This window comes from Cataglyphis hispanica, chromosome 11, assembly GCF_021464435.1.
Source record: "Cataglyphis hispanica isolate Lineage 1 chromosome 11, ULB_Chis1_1.0, whole genome shotgun sequence".
NCBI lineage: Eukaryota > Metazoa > Arthropoda > Insecta > Hymenoptera > Formicidae > Cataglyphis > Cataglyphis hispanica.
The window spans coordinates 3,112,793-3,136,413 of NC_065964.1; the positions used below are offsets into that span (position 1 = coordinate 3,112,793).

The 23,621-nt window shown below is 31.9% G+C and overlaps 1 protein-coding gene and 1 long non-coding RNA gene across 3 annotated transcripts in view; one reads left to right on the plus strand and one right to left on the minus strand.

Moving 5' to 3' along the window:
• Positions 1–23,621, minus strand: part of LOC126852771 (uncharacterized) — a 242,475-nt gene that overhangs the window by 132,836 nt on the left and 86,018 nt on the right. The window lies entirely within an intron of this gene.
• Positions 1–23,621, plus strand: part of LOC126852728 (uncharacterized) — a 72,471-nt gene that overhangs the window by 30,866 nt on the left and 17,984 nt on the right. The window contains exon 2 of the mRNA XM_050597826.1: positions 20,699–20,802. Within this exon, the coding sequence (XP_050453783.1) occupies positions 20,699–20,802 (104 nt within the window). The remainder of the gene's footprint in view (positions 1–20,698; positions 20,803–23,621) is intronic.

Here is a 23,621-nt window from a genome sequence, read left to right on the forward strand (position 1 = left end):
ACATATCTCGTCATTTCTCGTAGCTACGTGCCATTGATGTTTTCCGCAATTACCGGCAAACATCTTAATTACAATCTAATATAAATTTCTGATCATTAGTCAAGCTCCTCTTATACATATACTCGTACATTGCATTGCGCGTGCGAACGAATAAAGGAAAGGCATAACTGTAGAATTTGTGCCATTTATTTTTATTTTACTTATTAAAACAATAAAATAATAATTGACAATAATCAATCAGATATGTGACAAAAAAAAGATCTGTTTTAAAATATTTAGAATATTTCCGATATATTCAGGCTTTAATTATTATTCTTACATCTTCGAATAATTACTCAAAAATGTTAAAATATTTCAAAAAAATATAAAAATAATATGAGATTCGCGAATCATGCGTATAAATATTAGATGAAACTTCCATCAAGTGTAAATAATATTCAAAAAAAAAAAAAAAAATAATGTAACTTATATAATTAATTTTTTATTTATTTGTCTAATTATAAATTTTATATTAATTTATATTAATTTAATTTAATAAACACTGAGAATCTTTGTAAAAGATGCTATAATTTGGTATGAAACCTTCTTACAGAACTGCATAAATCATAGTTTGCGGTACTTTGACACTACTGCGAATCAATGTTTGCCTATTGAAAGTAGCTAAGCCAGCGTAATAACTTACAGAATTATTCAAACGTATACATATACATCCTTCTCGCAATAACCGACGACATAGGATGTAAATGCATCCCATACATTCAAATCAACATAAATTAATATCTTCGTTAATTACCTGTCACACGAAAGTGATTCATAATACATATCATTGCTCGACTATTATTATAGTTTATGTCATGGAATATTTTTTATATTCTTACACCTTTTTTATACATTTTTAAACGCGTGAGAACTTTCACAGATTATTAAATTTCATTTATATTATACATTTTTGATATGATTAATTCACAAAGTTGCTACTCGTCTTTATGACAAAACGCATCAAGTTGGTAATGGGGTCCTCAGAATGCACCGAAATAGTCACCTGCTAAATATAATTCGCGGTAGAGCGATGCGGTCGAGACAAAAGACAAATGAGACACTATTTCCGGCAACTATATCTAAGTGCATAAACTAATTCGTGCAAAAGTTTACTGCTTACTATACCGTTGGATCAACCTCTACTTCTCAAACGGCGAAATCGATATTAAAATTCATCCGAGAAGCAATAGGAAACCTAGACGAAGTACACGCGAGTAAAACGAGATCGATATTCAAATACCGGTCTTGCAAATCACAGAAAAATCAAATTTTTTTTTTTTTTTTACACGAAAATATTAATTTAAATATATAAGAGAAAAAATATATATAAGAGAAAGAATCCAAGTTTTTATCATAAAGAATATTTAAAATGTATAGATGAATCTATCACCTCATATTCATTTCGATCTAATATTAATACATTAAAAAGAGAGACTCTTAATTGGACTTTTTAGCAAAATGTCAATCCTGAAAAAATGCAAAGATAAAAATTTTTTTTGCATTTAAAAAAATTGGTAACGTAAATAACTACAAATTTAATTCTTTTTCTTTCATCTTTCTTGCTGCATCTTTCTCTTTCTTCAAGCCGCACCAATGACATTAACTATTCTAGTTCAATAGTATTAAAATATAAAAATTTATTTATTTATTTATTTATTTGTGAAATTGGTTTCTTTTGTTACTTTTCGAATGTCAAACTGGTTTCATTTTTCTTTCATCGCGTGAAACTACTGTGATCGAGACGATATCGTACCAAAGGTATCTGCTTATCGTAGATCTTTCTTTCGCTTTCTTCCTCTCTCCTTCTTTCTCCCATCGAGAAAAGATCCGGTGTCAGCGCCAAGAGATCATGCATCGTCACGTTGAATCTCTATCGAGCTATTTATACGGCCTCTCCGACCGCAATAAAGCGCGCGCACGAGCGATCGCTTATCCGGATATTAAAAATAAATAATTAAGGACGTGCATCCCCCGATCATTGTGGCCCTTGGGGGCCATTCATTACGAAGATTAAGCCGTTCGACCAACCCCCGCCTAATTCACCTACCTTCTACCATGGGATCGCGATTAAACAAACGATCCATGATTCTTTGCCTAATACCCACGCGCGCGCTGCTTTTCAATTTACATATTTCCGATAAGTTATACCTGCCTATCTCTTTCTTTCTCAGGCAAATGCACCATAAATTTTGGCTCATCCCCGTTGACATAATGTATACTTGTGTACCATGTGATAATTAGGGAGGCGCTTCTTCCACGCCTACGCAAAAAAATATCGATAACCCCTTTGACTATCCCTCTTTAGGCTTCGGCATCGTCATAAAAAGAGAGGTTTATGAAAAATAAAATGTCTTGTTTACGCAATTTTTGTAAAATAATTATATACAATTTTATATATATATATATATATATATATATATATATATAATGATAAAAAATATAATTGTTTATCATAATTAACATAAAATTATATCTTTGAAAATGCCAGTCGGAAATAAAAAAGATTAGATTTGTAGGAATTAGATAAAAAAATTAGCTTGATACATTAATTTTTATATAACATTATTTTTGTATAATAAAACGAGTAATCTTCAAAATAATTAACACGTTAAATATATAATTCACGCGAACATCATCTCGAACGGACAAGAGTTGACAACGAATGCGTTCGTTGACATGAGACTTTATCTGCGGTTAAGTCAGACTGATGATAAGGAGCGGTTCGTAATGAGCAAATCGGTTTGTATAACGAAGTGTGATATCTGGAGAAATTAAATAATTTATACAGATATACAAGAGTTAAGCGTGATGATGACGTCTTTTCGTTTTGTAAGAGCGTTCGTCTCTCCGTGAACGGATTCATTTAAAAAACTCATCATTTTACGATGTTTACGAAGTTTCATGCGTTCGCAATTCGATTTTGCTCTTTCGATTGACTTCGATTAACTCAAACATTATACACCATTCGTTCCACTTTCAGTCACAGCAATTCTCGCGCTCGTCATTGAACGTGGCGATGATAATGAGTTATCAATGCCAATGTCTGCAGAGATACTAGACAATTTAACAAACATATACATACACAAACATGCGTCTCGAGAAATAAATAAAAAGAAACGTCCATATTAAACAAATACATCACATTCGTGATAGCTATAAAAACTCGATGCAGATACTCGTTTAAATTTTATCTTGAAGTAATTTATATCGTTCCAATTAATTTCATATATTATATATATTTTGTATGTTTTATAATAAACATTTTATAATTATTATATTTATTTATTTCATTTATTATTATTTTTATTTATTATTATTATATTAATATGTACATATTTATATAAATAAATATTTATATTTCAATGCACAAGACAATTACTTGTGCCAAAAATAAATTTAAAAAATTTTTTTTAAATATAACAATGTACAGTGCGCAAAAGAAATATCCGTTAAACGAATGAAACGTCAATATCGAAACGATTCGCATTTATAACGATTAATCTTCATCATTTCTGCTGCCATTCCCACAAAGTGCAAGGTCAAGGTCACTAGATTCTTCAGAATTTCGTGGGTGGACTTGAGTGACATTATTTCTTCTCTCGTGCCTCCTACGCACACGTTCGTGTCTCGACTGCACGTGTGCGATGTATCACGTAAGATTAACCTGTTGCTCATCTGCGTGATCGCGTGTGGCTATTTTTTTTTTACATGGCGAGAGTAACGTTATAAACGGCGTATCTTGCGCGAAATATACAGGATGTTTCTTCTCATCTACTGAAATATACTTCTTTATTCTCTACTAGTGAAAACCACATTTCACAGCTGGAATGTTAAAATTTCAAAATTTCTCCACAATTTATCGCTATAAAGTCAAGCGTTTTGCGCATTAACGGCACAACTGCTCGATAGATTTGTTGCATTATCATGTCTTGCTGTTCTTTCTGTAATATTACTGCGGGTGATCTGCAAAGACGTATACGAGCACAACCTGAGAGATGCAGTGAAATAGTAAATTGATGCAACCGCAACGAAAACCGCAATCGATCAGTCACGAGATTCTTACAGCTTTTCTTCTAACAAAAAATTGTATAAAGCCTTTAAATCATTTTCAATGCAAAAATTTGGTTTACGATGCCATCCATTTAGATCCATCATGAAAATTTGCTTTGGATGCGATAAAATGCAAGCAGATTTTACTTTCCTCTGTGAAACTTTACTTCGAGCTTTAAGTAAATCAAAATTGAAATCTTAAAAGAGCATACACAATGCAAAATGTTTTAAATATATTTAAATATATTTAAAAGTTTAATAAAAAAGAATTATATAATTTTTAGTAAACTTGAAATTTAAATTAAAACTTATTTGATCTTGAATATCGCTTGGTGTTAATGTTGATTTTAAAAGAGCATCGCTGTTCACCAAAGAATCTAAGGTCACAAAAGAACAATCAGCCAATCGGGCAAGCACCGAGTTCTTTCTCCGATATCGATCCTTTCTCCGGTAAAGACCGTTGCTTTTCGAAAAAAAAAAATGAAGAAAACCGATATTCGTAAAACGGGGATTACACGAAGCCTCTGTTACGCCTATTAAAGATCGATTGCGTTTTTCTCTGCTAGAGAATATGTTGCATTGTGAACTATATCCATTGCATTGTCTCTTTCTGGTTAACATCGGTTTACACCACACGATACTGCTCTATTGTTTGCCGTTCCTTTTTTTATTACTTTGTAGCATCAAGGATCTGACAAATTATAGTCAGGTAACATCTGAGCTGTCTCGAATTTCTCACTTGCATGTAGAAAAAAAATACGAAAAAAAAAAAAAAAATGATAAATTCTCTTTTTTAGAAATATTTCGTATGTGAATATAACCCTTACTGTATCAGCAGGTAACCCAATCTTAAGAACGTTTTCATTGAAATACGAGTCCATCTGTTCACCGTCCATATCATTGAAAGAAAACTGGTCTTTACGTCATCATCTTCCGATACATGCCAATATATCGGCGTTGCTGGCGAAATGTAATAATTACACTTATATAATATTATATATTATTATTATATAATTATTATTATTATATATTATATATTATTATATATTATTATTATATTACAATTATATAATATTATATATTTATATTAATTATCGCTCCTAAAATATCTGACATTTAACCGATTGTTCGCTTATTATTTATTGAAGACATTTCACTTAATAAATTATACTCGCCAAATTAAGACAGCGTAAATTGAATTTCGAGGACAGATGCACGGTAAACATCAAAGCACATCCTTCTCAACTCTCTTTTTCTCCCATTCGAAGCCATGCTCGTAAGGGTATCTTCAATTATTCATGCATAAATCAAAGCAGTTACTCTTGTTCGCGAGCGCGTCGGTGGTGAAGCAAGAGTTAACTAATTAGTAAACTCGACGGTTTTTTTAGCGTGATGAGTTATCCGCGTGGGTAGGCACGACCGTAATTAATAATCAAAAATAGCCGACCGCAGATCTGCAGATCGATCGAACGAGAACGACGAATCGCGTTTCACGATCTTTTAATCGGGATATCAAGGCTTTATCGATGCATCGAGCCTGAGCATTGATATTCGCCTCGAATATTAATTTTCCAAACTGATTGGAACGCTTTAGTTGAAACTCTTTAACGACGTGGAAAGGAAAAAAAGAGCCGTTCTATCGGCCAGCTCGTTTTTGTACTTATTAAGTTCTTACAGAAAAAAAAAAACGACCGACTAGATGCAAGCGCGTCGTTCCTTTCAACTTTATGACTTCTCGACAGACGATCGTTAACCCCGTCCATTATATGTATATCTGTACTTATCTATTTAAAAATATTTCGGGGAAAATGTCCAAATACTAGAAGATGATCAGAGTTGTTTATTTTACATTCGGCTTTACATTAATATTTAATTATATCACGTGTCATAAATACCGTTTCATGAAATAATTTGCATAATGCAAGCAAAAATTTAAAGCTTAAAGATGAGTACTAATTGTAAGTATATTAATTTTGATTTAATTCTTCAAATAGCTTTAATAATTATTTTACACGTTTTTTTCTCTTCAAATAATATTAATTATTTTACACAGTTTATGTAAGAAGAGAAAACAGAATGTGTGTGTGTATATATATATATATATATATATACAACGATCACGTATTCGAAACTGTAATAATATTTGTATAATATTTTTAGAAATTAATTTTATATTATATGTTAACTTATGTTTTATAACAAACAATAATTTTATCGATAGTATCGCTAAAGTGATCGATATCGATGAAAGAAATGTCTATAATTGCTATAATAACATCCTTAATGTGTCTACGAAGCACGGAAACACAGAATTCGAATAAGATCCTAAGCTGCGAACGTAAGCTATATTATAACACATGATTTACAACGCATCGCAATAACGAGCATTTTAAGATTTAACGAAAACAATAAATATCCTAGCGCGCGAGCAAGTCGTTAGAATGAGAATCTGCCTCGAGTACAATGAAACAATTATTCTCAGCATATGTGCCTATACGTCAATATGTAAATAGACTATAATAATAGACGATAATAAATTTTTCGCAGTTGCGTGTGCGCGTGATATCAGTAAACATATTATAAATGATATTACCTGGTAAAAAGGCATAAACGATTTAATTTCTGTTCTCGTGTTTGTGATCGATCTTTTTCAAAATTGAGCACTCATGATCATTTTAAAAAGTGAGCTATCTTTCAAACATTTTTATTTTCATTTTCAATTTTTTAAAATTATATAATTCCCTGTAATTTTGTAACAATTTTTTGATCATAAAAAATCCCAAGTTTTTGCAAAATCAAGCCTCATTAATTTAATTTTCGTGACAACTTCCTCTGCATTCTATCATTTTTCTCGAATTTAATATACACTTTTTGCAGGACGATTATTTGTAACTGACTACTTTTAAGATTTACTTATCTATAATGTGATACTTAATGTAACCAGTATGTTAAAATATTAAAAAAAAAAAAAAAAAAATTTACATTAGAAAATTTTTGCAAGAATATTTTAATCGTACCCCTAAGCAAATGAATATACACAGATACCCTGCTATGATTCTTCATTATAATAAATTGGGCCATATTCAGAAAGCATACATGTAGGCGCTTTTTGAATAGCTGCCATTATTCATTCTTTGAACGACCTATTATTATGCCCTGTGACTAATAGAGTTACGATAAGTTGATAGACGAAAAAAAGCAAATCATTTAACGATGCCGTTGGCATCGAATTAAGATTGTAAGATGATGCCTATACATAAGCAAAAGAGACATAATTTCATTTCATAATTTATTATTTTTGTCGATATCATATATAACTTTCATATGTAGTAATAACAAGGAAGAGGAAACGTTATCAGCGATTATAAGTTCAAAAATACTACAAAAATATATTTCTATGTAGTTAAACAATGATTTGTAAATATATTTTACAATTATTTTATATTTATACGATTTAATTATTCTCATTTGTACATGAGAATTGAGAATAAAGATAAAATTGAAAATAAAGATGATATTTGTTATACAATTGTATACTTTTGTAGAAAAAAAAAATTGATGTAAGAGTGCAAGAAGGTGGCGAGCGCATAACTCTTGTCTCGTTATATGAATGACGGTACATAATTTCTCAGATCTTCAATATAAAGCATCGAAAGTATAACTCGTGTAACAAAACGGAAGAATGCGAACGCGCGGTTTGCTCATAAATCATCAATCGTACAAAAGATCGCCGACCATTGTGGCGCGACGTAGCAAACTGCGCCCATCGATTATTCCGATAATGTCATAATCCACAGAATCTCGAACCGTGTACGTTCCTTTCGCGATTATTCAATTGCACGGTATCGCATTATTTATTTTGAGTATTTCTTGCGTTATGAAAAGAGAAAGCAGAGCGTTTCCCATAATCATATTTTAACGATGAAATAAATAATAATATAATAATTTAACAAAGTAAACAATTTAATTACAAATTTTTAAATAATGAATTAAATTCAACAGCTTTATATATATATATATATATATATATATATATATATATATATAATACATTAAAAATTATGAAAATACAATTAATGAAATAATGAGAGATTTAAACTGATCAATATTATATCAAACATAAATTATTAATATTATCCAAGAATATTAGAGACATATTTATTAATATATGAAATGATGCAACCAACAATATTTATCCATATCTTAAACATTTCTTTAATATAATTGCATAAAAAATTGTCCCCTATGATCTAGATCTCGCCAATCAGCAGAGATGGTAGCCATCGGCCGATTAGCCACCGCTTTCATCACTTGTCATCGCGATGATCGAGACGCGTTGTATCGATCAACGATCGCCACGCGGGAAGGGGAGGAAAGGCGTCGCATTTCTTTCGCTGCGTTCTGGTTTAATTAGAGAGGCCGAGCTGCCGGACCAGTCTCTCGCCGTCCGAGTAATTGCTCGTCTTCGGTTTCACGATCGTCGGACCTTACGATTATCCCACAGATTATTCTTCTCTCTCCTTTTCTCCGCGCCTCGCGATTTCGTGGAACGCGAAGAGGACACGAAATAATAAGCGAGCGCCATGTGTCATAAGCGCAGTCAGCTCGCGTTGATATGGCATCTAAATCAGCATTTATTACGGGGGTCTTATCCCTTTATATAAGTATATGTAACAACAGGCCCGCTTTCGAGAATTATCAGATCGGCCATGCCAAGAACTTCGATTTCCCGAATCTCTTTCAACATTGATGGCGGATTTCTTAATAGATGTGTGTCAAATAAAAAAAAAGATTTTATTTGTGTAAAAAGATTCAAAAAGAAAAAACATCGATCTTTCATGAATATTTCATTTATCTCAATTTCTATAACGCATACGAGATTGTCATTATAAAGATGTTACATCTTCGTAGTATTTGTAACTTTTATAAATGAGATATTTAATTGTCTATAATTTAATAGTCTACATTAAAAATATTTTCTTTATCAATTTTTTTTTTCAGGGGACACGCGTTCGCTAAATCCGTCACTCTTATCGCGAGTCTGATTCCTTGATTGCGTGTCCTTTTCAAGTTCCTTTCTCGCCTTCTAACTTTCTATAAAGACAACTTTCGCTAAGATCCTTTTTGTCCTTTCGGTGTTATTAGTCTTGGCCGGGCATCAAGACCGCCTACTGTGCTGAAGATCCTTGTATCCACCGTTTTTAAGGATAAATAAGATGTCCGGAATTTTTATAGATTCTACTTAAGCGACGGTCTCCTACTACGTGTCCAATCAAACCTCGATCGATTTACATATCAAGGGAAGAGAGAGAAAGAGAGAATATAGGATTAACGTGTTTGGGTTGTTATTAAAGAAAGCCGACTGAGGAACGTTTAGTAATACAAATTTAATCCATCAAGATGAATAATCGCGGGATGCTAGTCGATATAAGGCTACCTATCGCAGGAGAAAATCATTAAATTTGCAAATTATTATTGATTCACAAGAAGAATATTTTGTTAAATTAAATAATAAATATTTCTGTAGTCGGCGCATCTCTATATCTTAAAATAAGTAAATTTGACAGAACAAATTAAAGTAATAAATACATGAATATTTTATGTATTTAATATAAAAAAGGATGATAAATATATGAGATTTGTTTAATTGTAGCTTCGACACAATAATTTTTAAATTATATAATTGATTTGTGTAATTTATTTTGAAAACGATACGAGAAAAGTCTTTTCATTTTTTTCTATTTAATTATTATATTTGATTAGTTGTTATATTTAAATTGTCTAATTAAAATTAAATGGCAAAATAAAATGCCGTTATAAATAATTATAACGATTTCAAAATAATTATTACGGTTTTTTGATAATCATACCTTGTCTTAATTATATTCATCTAATTATTCATCTAATTATATTCATATTTAAACGTTCTAACAGCAATATTACTTGTTATAACAAAAACTGAATGGTATCTATTTATTTTATAAATGCAAATATAAATAATTGATTGAAATATGAATAATCACGTTAAGATTTTTCTGATATGCGATTAAATTTTTTAAACAGTTGCTCGTAGCTACTATGTCTAATATATAATAATAATAAAGCTTAACAGACAATTTTCTATGGATTTATTAATTTTGTTGATAATTCGCAATATCGCAACACGAGAAATGGATTTATCTTAACAATCATACTCTAACAACCAATTATTTTTTGTCAATTAAATTTATTAAACTTAAAAGCACACGCTTAAGTTTAACGGACCTAATAAAGATGTGTCCAAAAAAATATTTATTATATTTACGCTATCTTGACATAGATAAATTCCATGAATCTATAAATAATGAGATAAAAGAGAAAAGAGATAACGGCGCTCTAAAAATCAAATAAATCTAAGGGCACGACAGATCTGTCGCAACGTCCGCAATAAACGTAAGACGCATATAATAACGCAACAGACGAAACAGGGTTAATAAAATTAAAAGCGGAGTAACATATGTGTGTGGAGAGAGAGTGAAGGGAGAAAAAGAAAGATTACTCATAAGGCGAGGAACGACTATCGTTGACATCAAGAAACTCAACTAGAAGTCGCGAGTGTGTCTGATTTAGGGGATGCAGTATTTAGAGAACAGAAAATGTCCAAAAAAATCTAATACTTTCGCGACGGCCTCCGTATTCAGGATCAAATCTCCTGTTCTTTTTATGTGTACCGCCGAAAATGCAATCATCCGACGAGTTAAGATGACCCCTGCCTATTTAACGACACAAATTACTGTAAAATGTGTGTACATGAAACAGACCGCAGTCGTCGACTTCCTGTATCTTTGAAGCCTAACAGCCCCGACTATATAACACCGGAAAGAGAAGCAATTTCTCGGAAGAGAATTCGTGGTATTTCTAGAGGAAAAGGATAAGCATTCCTTTCTTCATCGTTTCTTTCGTAAACCATCAAAAATATTTTGATTAATGTAGAAATTGTTTGTCGTCCTTATCGTAATAATTACAAACGCAATTTTTAATAAAACCCTTATTATTTGAAAAAAAAAATTGTTTAATATCCAGACTAATGTATTACCATATGATTTTGACAACTAGCGTCATTAAAAAATTATTTTTATATAACAAAAAATAAAAAAAATCAAGGAATTAAGTTTCTTTAAATTTACTTTCACTATTTATATGTATAAATAAATACGCGACACCCTTAATGGCGATACAAGACACTTGTACTTCTCCACGATGGATTACATCTCGTTGAGAATTTTTTTTGTCGTGTCCTGTTTTTTTTTTTTTTTTGCAAATTCTCGAATTTGTGGATATATCCGAGGTTTGCGTCCGATTTACATAACGAGGGACGCGTGTTCTGTTGTTTCTGCAGGCGCCTTCCCCATCCCGGACGAGTTATGCCTACCGGTGACCATTTAGCGGCGCAAATTACTCGAGCAAAGAGACCACGAACGACGATTTATCACCGAACGGCCCGCCGCGGTATACCGCATGCCGTTCGTTTCTCCGCGCTACACCTCCGTGTGTCATTTTGGTCTTGCCGCACTTTCGCGTCTTTCTCGTCTGTTAGGCCTCCCTTTATTCGACCGTCCCTTCGAGGCAAAACGCGCTTCTACCAGAAGCGAAATTAAATTTTCAAGACAGTTGTGTACGTATATCGGGGATGTATAGTTTTCCCTCCGATGATATATACATTAAAAAATATTTAGAAACGCATTCTTTGTCTGAGATAAAGTCGAGCGCGACCTTTCGCCAATTATTTCAATAAATGTCTAATATTAGTGATTGTCCTCGCAAAATTTATTTTACCTAAATCTAAAAATAACTTAATAGAATGTGGGTGTAAAGATTGAAAATAATATGACAATTACAGAAAATTGAGAATTTGAAAAAAGGGAAAAGGAACGAGTTCCAAAGAAAGGAGATCTTTGTGCTACATTATTTCATACAATTGTCTTTGATGTCGGTAAATTAAGTGAAGTGAATCTACATGCACTTACACATTCAAGCACGTTGACTCAATCTGGCGTTGTTCCAGCTGTTACTTTAGTCCCAACTTTCCTGAATTGTCAATGAATGAAAGCTCTATCCGATTTCCGGGTTTAAAAGAGTACTCGAATTACAGGCATTTCTCAAATTACACATCAGCATCACACTATCGCTGACAACGATTAACACGCACAACCGCAAGATGTGCTTGGAGCTTTCGCGGAGAAACCCGTTGCACTTATAATGCAAACTCGAATGACTAATCAATTAACTTTATATAAGTAGAAGGACAAAGAAAAAAATTTCATTCGTTTCGTTTAAAAATTAAGCAGTTATATCGAACGTGCAGTGATATAAGTTCAACTTACGTAAATGTGCATCAAAAATAGCAACTTCTCGTGCATCCTGAACAAAAAGAGAAAAAAAAATAAAATAAAATAAAGAGACGTCTGACCTCAAAATCACGGAATGTAAACCAGGGCAATGATTGTGGCGAAAAATATAGGGCTTGTGAAAACGGGAAGCAGAAAAATGTATTGGCTCGATCAGCCATAGAGATCAAACGATAGTGTATGGTGTATGCAAGGAGTTACGTTTATTATGGTAGAGTGCATGCAACAACATCAACGGGGCTGCTATTTTCGGCACCCTATGAAGGGCGATCTCGATGACGAGCTTAATCCACGTGACATAATATTCGGGTTAGTGGCCTCTTTCGTTGATACTTTTCGTAATTATTTTTTTTTTTTTTAATCGCGTGACGATCGAAAGCTGCAGCTATAACTTTATGGTTTTGAGACAATCTATGAGAGTAGCATATAAATCCCAGAATGGCTTTATGAAGCGTAAGTGTATCTTTCAAAATCCTTATTTTTTAAATTCAATCTATTCTGCTTTTAATTAAAAATATATAATAATAAATAAAGTATAAAAAAAAAAACATTATTAAGTTTTCTAGTATTTTTTGAAATATAACACACATTATTTAGAGTAGTTTAATAAAATAATCTTGGAAAAAGAATAGTACACGATAAATTATAATTATTATTCATTATAAGAAATTAAAAAAGTTAACGATATATTGTTGAATGAAAAAAATGCGACTACTAAAATAAACATTTATATTAGAAAGTATTTTATTGAATCGTGGTTTGCTTCCGTTATCACGGTGATGTATGTATACTTGATAAGTTTAGGGAACCAAGATTAGTATTTTAATGCGCCGGAAATAATTTTGCTTTCCACCGCCAGATGCCATAACATTTACAAATGTTTGATGCATATTTCGTCAGTAAACATCGCGGTATCTTCAACTTAAACAAGGTACGTTAGAAAGGCACCAACATTGTTGGATGTTTGCGCGCACTTTGAAACCTTTGCTCTTATTCTACCTTCTCATTCACGTACATACATTGTATTTTCCATATATTTTCTCTGCGATCTTTAGCTTCTTGTTGACTGTAGCTTTTCGATTCTCTTTATGAAACATTTCTTCGAAATGAGAGCTTCATTTATATTGAATACAGCAAAGATAAAAAAAAAATATGAATAAGATATAAAATATATAACATGTACATAAACTCCTAATTAAATAATTTCTTTTTTGCCTAAGATGCGACGATATAATATTATTTTTTTAAGTAAATAAATCACATGTTACTTTAATCGTGAGCGCCTCTTTCTCATTTACTTCATATTAATAATTGATCTTTAATTCTTACTTGTAATTATATCTTAATCGCGGCGATTTCCAAAAATGCAGGCGTTGATTTAAACGCGATGGGATGACCAACGCGTCCACCTATTTATGTGTCAAGGTTATTTGTTCTCGTTAAAAGTTTTTAATTCCCGCTTAACCCGATCCCACGATATCCACACTAATTTGCCACAAGATACGCCTCAAGATTCGACGGCGCGGCGGCGGACGCGCGTTTGGGATTTTTAATCAGATGGGCGTAAATTTTATCCACCGCCGTGATAAATCCTACCGTTTCCTCTTTCATCGATTCCAATCTCATGCGGTGCCGCTGCTGAGAAAGTAACTTGACCACCGAAAATTGCGACGCGACTAATGCTGTCCGCGTGAATAATCTACGTGCCCGCTTCGACAATTTAGAAATTTACCATAATGCGAGAAACTGAAAAATGTACAAGTGTTACGCAAGTATACTGGACTTGTGTAAGTGATTCACGAAGCTACAATTTATCACGAGATACTTTATATAATAAAATATTAATAAATATAATATAATTTGGCATACATAAAATTTAAATTAATATTTAAATTTAATATATAATTAAAAACAATAATATATAATTTTGATGCAAATATAAATTTTATCAAAAATTCTTTGAGAAATATTTGTTCTCAAAGAACTCGGAAGTACGGTTTTCGAATGAATTTTAAAACGTCCTTAGATGCTTGCGGAGTTGCCTTAGACGTTGTCGGAGTCAATTCGCTCATATGTATAATTTTATTGCGGTTATCAATCACTTTTATTGCATGCACTACTCACGCTGCGAGAGACGCGTGCTTCGTATCACGTAGACAAGCAATATTACGTGACGATACGCGCAGATATTTGGCCTTGTCGGACGCAACAGTCAGCGATTCTTAGACTGTATAAATGAAGGATAGGCGAAAGTTCGCGCGTAGATATGTCTGGCGATTCTCGCCAGACTGATTCATATTCTCGAAATATGTATCACGCCCATTACACGCCTACGCGATGACATTGCGTGCCATGCAAATCGACACGTACGCGTACAGTGACATTCATTCGTTAAATAATAAGTAAAAAAAAATGACAAGACGAGAAAAAACACTTGAATAAAAAAAATTGTAATTTAATCAGCAAAAATATTCGTTTAAAAAAAAATTAGCGACTAATGCGCGTATTATATAAAAATAACGGCAAATGCAAATTTGTACGCGATTTTGAGATCTGAAATATTGGAAAGAAAATTTTTCGCTCTTCTTTTCTTTTAAAAAATAAAAAGTTTTATATTTACAATGTACAGAGATACGATAATCAATCGTTGGAGTACGCGTGAAAAGGCGCAGACGCTTAATTAAAATGGCGTTTTTGTTACAACAAAAGCTCGTTAACTGTACCGCTACATCTGTAAATCTGAGTATATCCATTATCATCAACACGCGCGTATCTTATTGACGATTTATCGTGTCGAATGCGTGATCGATCATCGCACTTTTAAGCATGTCAACAAATAAGTGTATGCATTAACGAATGAAAGGAATTATCTTTGAAATATCAGATTATGTCAAACGCATGACAGGTATATCGAACTAATGTACACACACTCCAAAAAATTGCTATATATATTTTATATTATTGATTTATATATTGATGTATTGTAATAATGATAGCACATTACTTGCATATTGTGATAATGATAATGACATTGAAGCCACATCTACATTTTATTTTGTGTTTTCAGAAAAAAAAACTTTTATTATAGTCTCTCGATTTTATTATTGGATTTAATACAAAATAATTATCTTCACAAATCAATTGTCATAATTTCTTTTATCACTGTCCCGTATTGAATAACATTTGTTTTTTTCCCCTGCAACGTAACATTTCCATTTCCCGTCTAGTCGCAGAATTCACGAGGATGTTATTATACTTCCAATAGTATACGCATATAATTTAACATCATCCAAAAGGAGCAGCACGCAAGTGAGTCGAAACATCTGGGTACGAGAACGCGCGCGAAACGACTTCTAACTTGTTTCTTGAATTAAATTTATAATGCCAATAATTTATTCCGACATCGCGACGCATTGCCCGAAGACGTAAACCACGTCGGCTTTCTAATGTCGCTCTCTTATGCTGCATTGAAATTCTAAAATTAGCAATAAAATGCGAGCGCCATGAAGGTTGACGTGAATTTCGCCCGAAGGGAAATGCCGAGTCTACTACATTGGGATGTACGAAAAAAATATGTTTTTAATTTTTTTTTTGAAGAGACATTACACGTAAAACATGAAACATAACAAAAATATAAAATTGTTCTACATATTACGAATAAATAATAGATAATTATTTTAAAATAAAAAAGAATATATCTTTTTTCTTATTTTTCTGCAAACTCTAAAAAACTCTAGAAAAATATTACAATAGAATAATTTGATTTAAAATATTTAATAAAAATTTTTCCCTTTCTTTTGAAAATATGAGCAATAATATATCATTATTTGATGAATACACAACTGTTCCTTGAGCCACGTGCCCCATCGATTCTTGAAAGAGTTTGCAAAGTGTGTTGCGATATCGCATTGATACCAATGGATGGATTCTAGCGATCGGTATGGCGAATAAATCGATTTCCATAGACATTTCTATGCTTCCCGGAAATGGAAGTCACTGCACGCTAGTGTGCAAATTTTTCTTGCGTTTATAGCAATTCGAATAAATTATAAATATCCTGATAAGACCATCGGTTTGCTATACGTCGGCTTGACGATGTATGAGGCTTGTTGTCGTGAATCGCGAGTTTGTATCGCAACGATGTCATAAATTCGCGTTCCAGTAATAAATTAATCTACGATCGCGCGCGCGCGCGTAATATGTGCAGCACGAGAGCTCAGGCTCGTAAAAATGAAAAGAATAAATTCGTGTAAAGCGCGAAATTAGTAATTGATGCTTCGTGTGTGACACGGCGATTTGCCTACAAGCCAAACGATATTCACTGTCTCTCTTCTGATCGTCCCTTCGCTTCTCTTAAATTGTATATAGCATATATTAACATATATCTTAGCTCTCCCTGCATCCGAATAACGAATTACAATCATGCCATGCAACAACATTTATTCAAAGCGTCGATTTTCATTTCTTTTGAAATAAATGATAGCCTATTTGTTTAATATTAATTTAATAATAAATTTGTCTGATACTCTTTGCAGATATTTTATTACTAAATAATAATATAAAATAAAAAGATATATACTTACTATAAATATCGGGAAAGAAAGGATGTAAAATATATAATAAATAGAATAATAATTAAATTAATGTAATTGAAATTGACGTAGAAAGAGTGGAAAGTGTTAATGCCGAAATAAGGATATAAACGTCACTTTGTTTTAAAACATAATATTAAGTGTAATTAAGGTATAATTATTCCTAATCGATCGCAATTATACATTACATGCAATGTTTTTAAGGGGAAATGTATATTTTGTAACATGAAAATTATCCTATTTAAACGTAATTCCGCATACCGTGATATTAATCACTATCTTGAGCCGCTAGCTTTTATTACTTTTCATGTAATTCTACATGAATTCGACATTGCATGTTACAATTCGCTTAATATTTTTTTTTTTTTTTGATGCGCTAACTGAAATCATAACGTTGCAATGCGGCACGCGATCTTATTTAGCTCGATAAGTTTTTTGAATCTACTTTTACATTAATTGCATCGTTAATTAAATTCGTAAGATAATCGTTCAAAAATATCACAAACGATTATACCTATTGGATGCATCATTTTGTCATAAACCGCGCTCCCTGAATCGTTACAATTTAATTATATCTTATTAATCGCTAAATGGGACTAAACGATTACGAAGATATTATAGCAATATGCATTAATATTATTTTATGACTTTATGACATCGTCTTCCTCGCGAAATTGCCGGTTCTGGTTGCATTAAAGCCTTCCTTTATCATATACTCCCATGTCTTTATAAAGTAGCCGGTAAACGATCACGTATGCGCAAAGAATCGAAAATGTCTTGTACACTTCAAACGACTTATCCGTGAATTACAGCTCTCAGATGCTATCATCGTCGATTTTCTGAAATGACAAGTTACACTTAATGTCTTTCTGGTAGTAGACAGAGAGCTCTATTCTTAATTAGTACGTGTTGTAATAAACATACAAAAACTAAAACCTTCGAGATTTGAATCTTACGATCACTGATTTAAAGCTGTAAGTCAACGCCGCATAACTAATTGTAAATAAATTATCGTAAACGTCAGAAACACAGAATATTTTGAAGATAATTCTGAGAAAATTATATATCTGTCAGCAGAGCCGTTCCATTTCAAATTAAATATTAACATAAAATCGAAAGAGCAAAATGATATCTTAATAATTAATATTTCAAATATTCAGTATTTTGACATTAATTATGTGACAAAAATTTAATTCCACACATTTTATAATAAATAATATCTGTTTGCAATCTTCCTCCTGCCTCTCTGCCGATATCCTATAAAATTTTGTTTGGACGATTCATCGACATTTGTTGTAGGTTTAACGCGTTTAATGACCGATAGTCATCGTAAAAGTGCGTAAGTAATCTTCGCAAAAAATTGCGAGTATGCGTATACGAGATATTTACGCTTCATGCACAAGCCACCGTGGTAAATGACGCGACTAACACGCCCATGCGTCTTCGCGATGCAACGGCATGTTTAATCGCGATGACAGCAACATGTTGGATGGGCGAGGGAGGCAAGTACGCCGGAGACACTCGAGCCAGTTTGCCCAATCATTCGTTTAAAATCAACCTGCGCTGTTTCACATCGAGTCAAGTTGATTCCAAGTGCTCACTTTTAAATTGCAGAAAATTAAATAGCAAGAAAAATCATTACAGAGGGCTAGATAAATATTCAATAATGTATAGCAATCAGTATATATGTGAAAAATAAAGAAATTGATATTTTTTTTACACTTATTAATTTATCTAGATTTTTTTGAAGACTATGAATTTACGAATTGTAGTGTCTTAATATCGAATATTTTTTTCATCAAAATTTTATAACAAGAAGTAAAAATAGGACGTTTAGTTTCCATGTCTCATACCATTTAGTTAAAAATAACAGAAGCCTCGTTATACATGTAACGGGGACTACGAACTATATACTATAAACAGATATCCTGTAAATGTAATTTTTTTTTTTTTTTCGCGACAAACTGTCATTTTATTTTCCTGCAATCAAAAGTGGATTCGTAGAGTATAAACCAGGTCGAATATGAAACTCGCTACTCCACTCGTCGCGCTTTAATTACATGGTCATTTACATACGCACCCGTCCCATCATTTTGCAATATCGAGAGAAAAGAAAACAGATTAAGAGAGAAATTAAGAGACCGAGCAATGAATTACCGCGTTGAACACCCTGTATTTAACGCGCGTACCGCGCTTATAGATGGTGAGATATACGCCATTGCGTTCGTTTTGCGATTGTGTCAGATTGTCACGCACATCCTTAATGCTACTCGCGCTTAACGTTATTACGTGTGCTGCGCGTTATTCCTCGGATAAACTATTGAGGAATTAAAATGATTATGTCGCCGCTGTATGTAAGCACGTATTCCATGAGGATGAGTAATAGCGCGGCCGCGGATTGAGCATGTATGCTTCTCCTTCCCGAGGAAAACAACCCGAAACAAAGAAAAACGAAGCACGAAGAGAGGTGAATCGAGAATCGCTCGTTCCCGATAATTCATTTCGTTTACCGGATCCCGAGTTCAGATACGCAATCGCGTTCGCCGGATCGTAGAGATCCACGCTAGATCGTGTCACGCACATGTTTAATTCGCGCCCGGCGTGCCGTATAGGAGCTTTGAGGGATTAAGATGATTACACTGTAAGTGAGCCGTAGTACAGAGTTGCAACCGATCATCCAGCCGAACGCGCTTCGATTTATGATGTCAAATCTTGCAAAAAAATTCGCTAAAAATTTTCTGACCTTGTAGATATTTTTTTTCAAAATTCCAGGTAAAGAGAATATTTTAACGATTTTTTTTATGCAAATTCTTAAAATAAATCTTTTTATTGTACGCGTTTTTCATTCATAAGAAGAAAAAACACAAAGCCAAGTTTCGAATACTAAATGTACTGAAAAGAAGATATATATTTTAAACACATAAATCACAACTTGGCTTATCAGCTGATTGCAGATTGTTTAAGACAGTATAAGAGTAAAATAATTAAACAGAAATTTTTCTTTTTTAATTTCCTAGGTTCCAATAAAATTTCCTAAGAATTCCAGGTTTTCCATGATTTTCCATAAAATAGCTACCTTGTCGATTATTATGATAATTTATTTCATTTACCGATCTCTATGCGAGATATATCTGTTCGCGTGCTGAAATCTGCATCGCATCAAATGGACGTTAAACACAGACCTTACTTAGGGGTCGATCACGCTTGTGAATAATTCTCGACGGAATCAGTATATCGACAGTCTAAATAAATGTCGAGCTGCAATGTTGCATGTCTCTGCTTGGCTGCGATTGCACGATTTATATGCAATTTTGCGCTCAAACTTCATTTATCAAAGCCAGACAACGCCACCGAGTAGCTCGATGAACAGTGACGCTCGAGATAAACGTCACGAATTACGAATCGGTTGAAAATACGTATTTATCTCATCCAAGATTGGATCATTAGAGAGAAAAAGACTCGGATTAAAACATTCAGAGAACCTGTTTCTTTCCCATCCTATTATGTCATTGGATTTTATATTTGTATTCGAGAAATATGTACCATCGGATCAGATCACTTATTGTCATAATAAATAATCTTTATAAAAAGATTTAATAAAATTGATGAGACAATTATCATCTGTTTCAGCGATTTTTCAAAGAACATCGATATCGAGAGGTCAATTAAGGATTCAAGGCGTAGCGACCTGCCTTTACCTCTGTATGGATTCCTGCGGTCTACTTTATGGCTCGGTAAGTAAATTCTTTTTTTATGAGACAAAACTTATTTATTTCGATTTAACGCGGATACACAAAAATCTTATTTTCCGAGTTCAGTGCAAAATAAACTATCACTTAAATTAAAATTAGACATAAATGGAAAGTATAATAAATGCTATCAACAATTCAACATTAATTTAAATTATATATCTCTTATATATCTCTTTCAAAATTATATATTCTTATATATCTCTCTCAAGCGTTGCAAATAAAGCTATAAATATTTAATTAAAAAAAAAAAAGAAAAAATTATGTGTATAAGAGATACATATAATAATGATTTCAACGCTTTCAAAAATGACATCGCAAAGGAATTTTTTTTTTTTCTTCAAATCTTCCCATATTTGTTAAAATAAATTCCACATTAGTGTTATTACATAATATTAAATTAATTAATTATATTAAATCTTTATGAAATATGTTATACAGCGCACGTACAGCGCGTTTCTCTCTCTCTCTGTACATACATTTTATTCTCCGGCTTTCAAAATATTTCCTATTCATTATATTTCTTTGGCCGCAACCTGATGTTACGCCGATCGAAGTACACGCGCTCGTAAGGATAAACAGAAGATGTAACGATAGCCAATGAAAAATGTGCCTCTCGATCGATGACTGCTTATAATCAACCTGTTCTCCGCGCGCTCGTTCTTTTGAACATGCGAAGAAGAATCGTGTTATAATCACACCCTTGGCGATTGTAATTTGATGTTAATAAGCGCACGAAAGCTTCGTTCGCTTCCATATCGATATAAGCCGACGGTAGTTGGAACATAAAACTCTAACTTAATTATAAAGCTCTCTTGTAAGCATCAAATGCTTTTAATTCTATTTATGTCGACTTGATATAAAAATTGCAAGAAAAAATTCAAAAACAAAAAATCTCAAAAACCAAATATATTTTGCTTGAATAAAAAAATGTTGGCTAATTGCAAGCCGAAAATTTCAAATAAAAAAAATGTTTGTCATATTTCAAAAGTTAATTTCTTTTTAAAGAAAAGACTCTAGACATTAAAGCTAATAATATTGCGAAGATTGTAATTGCGATTTATAAAAATGTTTATAATTTTATTCATGTTAATAATTATATAATTTACAATCAGCGTATCGGTTATGTTATCGTAAACAATGTGTGTTTTAGATATGAAAATCTAAGAGAGAGAAGTTCTAATTAAATAATATCAATCATTTTCCGGTCATAAATTCTGTTCAATAGCGATTATACCTTGCGGGTTTTTTCGCGGACTAGCAAGAACTCGAAAAAACTTTCAATTGCTCAATCAACTGGAAAATTTTAACTTAATTACAGCCCACAAGATTTCATGAATATAAAATATATGATACACGCCTGATCAGCTAGATCAGAATTTTGAAAAAAAAAAAAAAAAAATTGCCGATAATGTTGGAAGGAGTATGCTTCCATCTTCGAAACGCTGTAAATCGATTAAAATGCGCAATGTGCATTAAAATTGACTGATTATAGGAAAAATTATACAGTGGCAGCTTAGAAAATTATAGATAGAAAGATGTGTATGCTTGGAATATCAAACATAACATTAATCCATCGATATTTTGATAATAGCCGTTCTTTCCTTATAGAAGATATCTCAGAAATCGTGAACTTTGTCTCGATCACATGTATTAAGAACTAAATTAAGGATAAATTAAGCTCATTGTTAGAACAAGACATAAACTTAAGGAGTTGAATTATATGACATTAATTATTAAAAATGTTGAAAAACAAACTATGAACTTCAAATACAAAGTAAATACAAAATTTTATATTATGGAATATTAATTTTTATGTTTCTCAAATTTTTATAAAATATAATTTGAAACGGATTGTATCGTCAAATTTGATTTTCTTAAGAGACGTGTGACTTATAGCCATAACAATTCATATTCCGCAAATCAAAAGACAAAAAGATTGTTAATAGTAAAAAATAAGCTGAACTGTAATCACAAGAGATTCTCTAAGAATTAAAATAAAATTATCGCGTGATGTTATGATCATAAAGAAGATACGATTAATTATAATCTCAATAAATTTTCGATTTGCCTCTTTTAATTCGACATATCAATAAATTTTCGCGATCTCTTATAACATCAAGATCGATAGCAAGATTTTCAAAAGATCCTAAAGAAGCAATTTCAGCTAGTTTGATCAACCGTGAAATTACATTTAATTATAGACAAGCGCACATAAATATGAAATCTTGCTCTGCTACGCACTTTGAAAAATTCAAGCAGAAGTTCCAGGTACTTGCTATTCTCGCTCTCTTACTGCTTAAAATATATATTAAAAATCTAAAGAAAAATGGTCGTTAAATGTCGAATAAATTAAAATTACCTATTAATATTACTATCTATCTATGTAAATTATCTATATTATTTATATATAATACGTACAATAGAATATAAAATTTTGTATATTTTTTGACATTTTTCTTTCTATAAAAATATAATTTCAACAAAGAAAACATATTTCTAAGATATTAAGACATTAATATGCAAAATAATATTAAATAATATCAATAAAAAATATTAATTAAAAAGAAATATTAAGGTAAAATGTGAAATAAAAAAATATTAATGTCATTAAAAATTTATTCAAAATTTGAATTAAAAATTAATAAGCATAATTGAAATTAAAATTCTACATTAATTTTATTATACTTTTTTTTATTAGTAGAATTAAGTATTTGTCATCATATGAAAATTTTTCATTATGCATTTCACATAATCGTTTCGACATTCAACGTTTCGTTATATGGGAGAAAGTAATCTCGCTT